The 6,508-nt window shown below is 62.3% G+C and overlaps 1 protein-coding gene across 2 annotated transcripts in view; it reads right to left on the bottom strand.

Moving 5' to 3' along the window:
• Window positions 1-1,297: 1,297 nt before the first annotated feature.
• The window catches only part of TOM1 (target of myb1 membrane trafficking protein), a 42,249-nt gene continuing 37,038 nt past the window's right edge, over window positions 1,298-6,508 (bottom strand). The window contains exons 13-16 of one of the 2 annotated variants that reach the window (XM_049626246.1): window positions 4,401-4,454; window positions 3,263-3,322; window positions 2,272-2,311; window positions 1,298-2,190 (exon numbers count right to left, since the gene is read on the bottom strand). In XM_049626246.1, the coding sequence (XP_049482203.1) occupies window positions 2,036-2,190; window positions 2,272-2,311; window positions 3,263-3,322; window positions 4,401-4,454 (309 nt within the window). In that variant the 3' untranslated portion in view covers window positions 1,298-2,035. The remainder of the gene's footprint in view (window positions 2,191-2,271; window positions 2,312-3,262; window positions 3,323-4,400; window positions 4,455-6,508) is intronic. The other variant, XM_049626247.1, reaches the window with a different exon arrangement.

Here is a 6,508-nt window from a genome sequence, read left to right as displayed (position 1 = left end):
TGGCATCACCCGGGCTAATGCGCCGCTCACATGCGCAGGAGGCAGGAGGGGAGCTCGGGTTTGGAGCAGCTGAGCCTGTATGAGCGGAGGGCGAGGGCCCAGGGAGCCTCTGCCTCACCAAAGCGACTCCACCGGACAGCCGGGCCCGTGGGGTAGCCGCGCCCCTCTCCCCTGCGAGAAGAGGTTGTTAGGATTGGAGAAATAGGCCAGAGGTGAGCTGCAGCCGCCACCTTCCTCCAGGCTTGGCTCATCTCCAAGTTCTGAAGCCTGGCCTGGGCCATGCGCTGCCCCCCTCCCCTGCTTGGGGGGACGGGCAAGCCTAGAGCTGTCCCTGGAGTTCCTGGCCCCGAACCCACCCGGAGCGCTGGCGGGGTCTGGTCTCCTGCGTGCCAAGATCACGGGTGACCTGCCTGTCACCGATGGGAGCCGGTGGCCGCTCCCAGACCCAGGCCACACTTCAGCAGTCCAGGCTCCCCTGGACCCACGTGTTCGGACTTCTTCCCTCCTCTGTAGGTAGACCTTTCAGGCGGGTCAATCGCTCCCGCCACAGAGCAGCCCCCTCCCTTCCACCGCTGAGGGCTGGGCTGCCCCTCGGGGAGCCTGGTGTTGAGAGTCCAGGCTGGGAAATGTGGTTCCCCAAGACCTGGGGCTCTCGGGTTGCCACAGAGTAAGAACTTACTAAGACCCGTGCCTACACCCTGTGGCTCAGCTCCCCGAGCTGTGTGCCAAGGCATCCAAATTGGGCCTCAGTGTTGTCATCTGAAAAATGGGGACAATGCACTGATGCATGAGGAAGCACCTGGCCCATGGTAAGCATCTATGCCACTTCTTCTGGGCTGGGGCAGCTCACGTGACCCACCGAGTCACAGGCTCAGCATCTGTGACAGGAGACAGTCACTTTACTTTGCCCGAGCCCGCGTGTAGCCCTAATGCGGTGCCTAGCACCCGGGCCTCAGATGGGACGCCCGTACCGTCTGCAGCCGCTCCTCTGTGATCACTGTTGCAGGACAGGAGCTGGCCCGAGGGGGGACAGCGAGTGTGGAGGTGCCCTCGGGAGGGAGGGCGGTCGCTCAGGAGAGCGATGGGGCGAGTCGAGGCTGCAGCCCGTGTTGTGAGGCGTGAGGGGGCTGCACCTGCCCGCACGCGGTGCTGCCCAGTGCCGCCACCCCGCTTGTACCACCTGCAGAGGGCCCTCTCCTGGATGCCCCTAGCCCGGCCCGGCCCAGAGCAGTCCTGGTCTCTGGTGATGCCAGAAAGACACTTCCCACCTAGAGACTCAACAGCGTTGCCAGCAGGGTGCTTTCCTACCTTTAATTGGGGCTACAAAAGGCACCTCTCCCAGTACAAGAAGATCAATCAACAGGTGGGTGGGCCCAGTGCCCGGTGGAGCCCTGACTGGGAGGAACAGGAGGAGGATGATGGAGGAGGAGGAGGATGGAGGAAAAGGCAGTGGAGGTCGTGGGGGCCACAGGTGCTCCAGGAGCCTCTCCTTGCGGCCTGGGGCTGCTGGGTCTCGCCCCCACCACACGCAGCTTCGTACCTGGACAGCGTGCGGCTGGGCAGAGGCCCCCACAGCCGGCCCTCGACAGCTAGCCAAAGCCTTTTGGGTCCACGAGGCAGGGGCCGGGGAATGGACCGGAGGCTGCGACAGAAGCTTCTGCTGCCTCTGGCCTCCAGCCAGGCCTCGACTGGCAGTGTGGAAAGGGTCCAGGGAGGGGATCCCCTAGGACAAGGAGTCACATCCGGCAACCAAGCGGCCGGCCTGTCTCAGCAAAGTAGTGGTCGGTTGGGGTGGGGAAGGAGGCAGGAGTGGCCAAGATCCCAATGTAGAGCTGACTCGTTACCCCAGTTCATCCAGCCGTCTCTCCACGGCCCAGGCGGTGCGGCCACAGCAGGGTCAGCCTATCCTCGAGGCGAAGAGAAGGGGGTAACAAGCCTTCCTCAAAGCAGCCTTAACACCGAAGGAGGGAAACAGGCCCCCGTCGGGGACTGTGGGAGCAGCGGGAGCTCAGGCTGCAGGTGCCAGGCCCCACGCTCATAAGGCAAACAGCATGTCCTCATCTTTCTCCTGGGTCTTCTTTCGAGGGGCAGCGCCACGAGGGGGACCCAGGGGCCCCTCGGCCAAGGGGCTGGAGAGGTTGGGCAACCGATCGGCTGCTTTGGCCCGTTCTTCCAGGAACTTGTCAAATTCTAGAGGAACGAGACAGAGGGGTTCGGGGGCGGGTTCCGAGGCCAGGGCGGGGGAAGGGGCGGGCGGGCAGGGCCTACTACCTTCGCTGGTGACGCCCTTGGGCTCCTCCGTGTCATTCCCCTGAGAAAGCAGAAGGAAGAGGAGGTTAGCCACAGTCCTCTGGGGGCAGGCGTAGTGGGCCCAGGACCTGAACCTTGTCCCCACTCTTCCCCGAGCTGCAGCCCTGGGTGTCACCTGACTGCTCTGAGCCTCAGTTTCCCGCTTGGTAGAACTGGTTGTCGGGAAGCTAAAATGGAATATCGGACTGCCAAGCCCAGGCTGTGGGGCCCAGCGGGTCCTCAATAAACACCACTTCCTTTTGTTCCGGTGTGTAGATGGTGAACACACTTGCCCTTGTGGCGGGAAGGGCCCCAGAGACGGAGGCCACGCGTGCTAAAGTTGGGAGTGGGGGGTGCCTCCTGCCATCACCAGGCACGGACCCCTGCGTGACCTCGGGCGGAAACACCGTCTTGGCCTCTGGCAGAAGGCAGCCTCTGGGCCTGGGAGCATCCAGGCCCTTGGTCCTTGGTGCCCAAAGGTGGGGCGGCAGGTGCAGGGGGAGGGGCCCTGGACAGGAGAGCCGAGGCTGGCCGCCCTTGCCGCTCCCTGGGGGCCGCGGGGCTCTGCAGACGGCCTGGGCCCCTGCCTCCTCCTAGGCTCGGCACCCCTCAGGGCTGCTCATCAGCTTCCTGGTCTGGAAGATGGCGCTGCTGGTGGAGCTTCTCAGAGGCACCAGGGGGAGGGCTCCCCGAGCTGGTGCAGGTGCAGGGCTCACCACTGTGACGGCTTCCCTCAGCCCATCCTGCCCTTCCTGTCTCGGGCTGAGGCTCCTGGGGCCCGCGGTGACAGCACTCTCAGGAAAGGCTCGGCCCCAGCAGCTGTGAGGCGGAGGCCTCTGAGGAGAGTGCCTTGGAGAGGGCGGGTGGCTGGCAGGAGGTGTCCCGCCATGAGGCGGCCTCATGAGCCCGCTGTTGGTGGGGGGGGAGGAATGTGCCCCAGCCTCTGCTTCTGGGCGGGGCGGGGCCAACTTACCACGTCAGTGGACAGCCACTGCTCGATGTCCTCCATGAGGCAGGCCTGGGTGACGGGGATCTGTAAGGGCAGGGGTGAGGTGGTGAGGGCAGTGCATGCGGTGCGAAGGCAGAAGGCCCCATCAGCTGGGGGCCTGCTGGCTGGGCGGCCTGTGGCTGTCACCCTCACCCCTGAGTCTCCTCATTTATGAAGTGGGGCCAGTTGGACATGCCCCACCCCCTTCTGGGGGGTTGAGATCCTGGTATATCCCCTTCAAGATGGCTCCTGCCCGTCTGCTTAGGACCCACAATTCTGCCCACTGTGCCAGGCTGTGGGCAAGGGGATGTGGGGCCAGGTGCTAGGCAGGGGGTCAGGGAGGGGGCTCCTAACAGCTGGAGCAGGAACCTGAGGAAGAGCGGATCTCCCCACTACTCATAGGGACTTTCGTTTTGGGCCACAAAGACATGGGCTCTGCCACAAGGGTCCCGCACTGGGGCTGGGTGCTTCCTTCTATAGTGTGAGGACCCCGTTGGAGGTTTTGGGGACAGAGTCCGAGACTGCCCTTTCATACAGCGTGGCTTGGGCAGGTCACTTGTCTGACCTCGCTTCTCTCATGTTTAGAGGAGGGAGCACACGGTCCCTACCGTCCAGGCTGCTGTGAGGGGACAGGAGGTGATGGATAGGAGTCTGGCACAGAGCAGACGCTCAAGAAAGGCTAGTGACCGCTTTGTTACTTTGGGAAAGAGAGTGAGAGTGACAGTCCTTCTCCAACCCAGCCAGTTCGGTCCCCAAGCTCTGTCCCCAGCACCTGAGGTCCCCGGTGGCGGCAGAAGTGCCCAGAGCAGAGAGAGCAGGCGCCTACTTCCCGGAAGCAGCAGCAAGGGCTCTGGGCAGCGTGCACCTGTCCCTCTCTACCCAGCCCAGAACCAGCGAGCCCCGGTCGCCTCCCAGCTGCCAGAGGGGCCACCTGGGCCTCGCTTCCGAATTAGGGGCCGGAAGTGGGCACCGAGGGGCCACGAAGCAGGAGCACAGCAGGGCACCTGCAGCACCCTGCATTCTTGCTGGCTCTGGTGGTCCTGCCCCTGCGACAGCACCACCCCGGGCGGGACTCCTGCCAGTGGCAGCCTCCGCTCTCTGGGCCGGCCTGGCCTCTCCTCACCATGCCTTGTCTCATCATCCAGTCACTGAGGCTCTTCTCAAGGCTGCCTCCCATCTGGGTGAGAAAGGGTCAGGCTGAGGGTGGCAGGAAGGCCAGGGCCACTGGTATGCTGGCAGCTTTCTCCAATGTGGACACCCCTTTCAGGTCGGGAGTCCTGTTACCACCTTAGGAGGCCGTGTGTGTGTGTGTGTGTGTGTGTGTGTGTGTGTGTGTGTGCGCACGCGTGCCTGTGGAGGCTGGTGCTGTGGGGGCAGGTGAGGGGGGACAGGCAGCAGTGGAGGGTGTCTCACTGGGATGAACCACAATAGCCCTGCGACCCCAGGGTCCTGAATGCACCGGGCAAATCTCCTTTTCCACAACGAGCCTGGGAGCGGCCTAGGCAATCCTGGAAGGGCTGAGAAGTCAGCCATTAACCAGTGTGCTGGCTGCTAGGGGCTCTGATGGGTACCCCAGGATTAGAACGTTGGTTTGCCCAGTCCCCTCATGTTTACTGATGGACAATCAGGGTTCCCTAGGACCCCAGAGATGAGGAGACTAGAGTCCCGGCTCCCAGCTCGCCGGCCCCCAACTGCCTCCCCCACCCTGGACAGACCCGGCACAGGGCCTGGGACACGCTGTCCAGCAGCCGCAATCACGGGACTTGTGAACCCCGGGGGCAAATACTGGCTGCCAGGAGAGCTGGCACTGGATTCCATTCTCTACTTTGCCGCTCAGAGTCCCATCCTGACAGTTTAACGGGAGAAAGCCTCCCCACCACCCAGCCAGACTCATGTACCTCGGGAGCAGGTGTTTACGGACACTTGTAAGAACATCATACCCTGATGTGGGCAGAAGCTGCTTCAATCTCTCAAGTGATCAGAGAGGAATAAGCAATGATTTACCAACTTCCTCTTTCCTGCAAGTAGAGGTGTGTGTATATTTCCTCCCTGTGGCTATAACTGAAGGTGGTATAGGAGCCGGGAGACCTGGGTTCTAGTTCCTGTCATGCCCGGGATTGCTCTGAGTCCTGGGGCGGGGACACCTGTCTCTGGGCTGCAGTCCTTCATCTGCAACCGGAAGGGGTGCCTGTGCAGTTCGCCTCTGCCCACGAGGGGTCAGGTGGCCTGAGAGGGAAGTGCTTCCAGACGGCTCCCAGAGCGTTCGGATGCATCTGGAATCTGGGAGCCAGATTTTCTGGAGTGTCCACCTCTGTTCCTTAGAGCTGTGCAGGCCATCTGGGGCTCCTGCTCCCGGCACTGGCTATGGAGCCAGGACCGAGGACTGTGAGGTGTGTTGGGCAAACTACCTCACAATGCTAAGCCTGGGCTTTCTCGTCCGTAAGTGGGGAAAACCACACAGCAGCACCAGGGAGACTGAACGCTTCACTCTGTGCCAGGCATCACGCTAAGGATGTTAACCTCTGCTGCCTCACTTGCCCGGCCTCTCGATCTCAGTTTTCTCATCTGTAAATGGGGATAACAACACGACCTAAGGGTTTGTGTGATGGCTCAGAAAGGCGGGCTGTAGGGTGCCTGGCACAGGGCATGGCTGTGACAGATGGCCACTTACAAAGGAAAGTAGCTGGAGGCCCTGAGACGCAGGTGCAAATGTGCTGTGCTTGGTGCTGGGTCACAGGGCACACACGGGAGACGTCTGATTCTCTAGCTGGTCTTGCCTCCACGGTGTTCCAAGTCTGGCTCCGCTCTGACTTGGGAATGACTCCTGAGATGCTGGGGATGCCTTTGGGGAGTCGCCAGGACCCCCCACCCACTTGTATACTGGGCAACTTCCACTCCCTCCTAGCTGCTCTCCCAGCTTCCATGCTGGTTCCTTCTAAAACGGACAGAGAAACGTGCCCCTCTGCTCAAGCCTGGCCATGGCCTCCACCTCACACAGTCCTCCTGGCTACCCGAGGCCCTCGGGTCCCTGCTGCCCCTCAGGCTTTGTCTCCTGTCGCCCAGTCCAACCTGGCCTCAGAAGCCTGTGCTGTCACCGGCTGTCTCCCTTCGTTGCCCCCTGCCTCTCCGACTCCTGGGCCCAGCCGTTTCTAATCACCTCCCGAGGAGCTACTCTGTCCACTTACTGAAACAGAAATTCCCCCCACCCCAAGGGCATCTAGAACAAATCCA

The sequence above is a fragment of the Panthera uncia genome, chromosome B4 (assembly GCF_023721935.1).
Source record: "Panthera uncia isolate 11264 chromosome B4, Puncia_PCG_1.0, whole genome shotgun sequence".
NCBI lineage: Eukaryota > Metazoa > Chordata > Mammalia > Carnivora > Felidae > Panthera > Panthera uncia.
The sequence above is the reverse complement of the archived record's forward strand: the minus strand, read 5'-3'. Positions and strand labels throughout refer to the sequence as shown.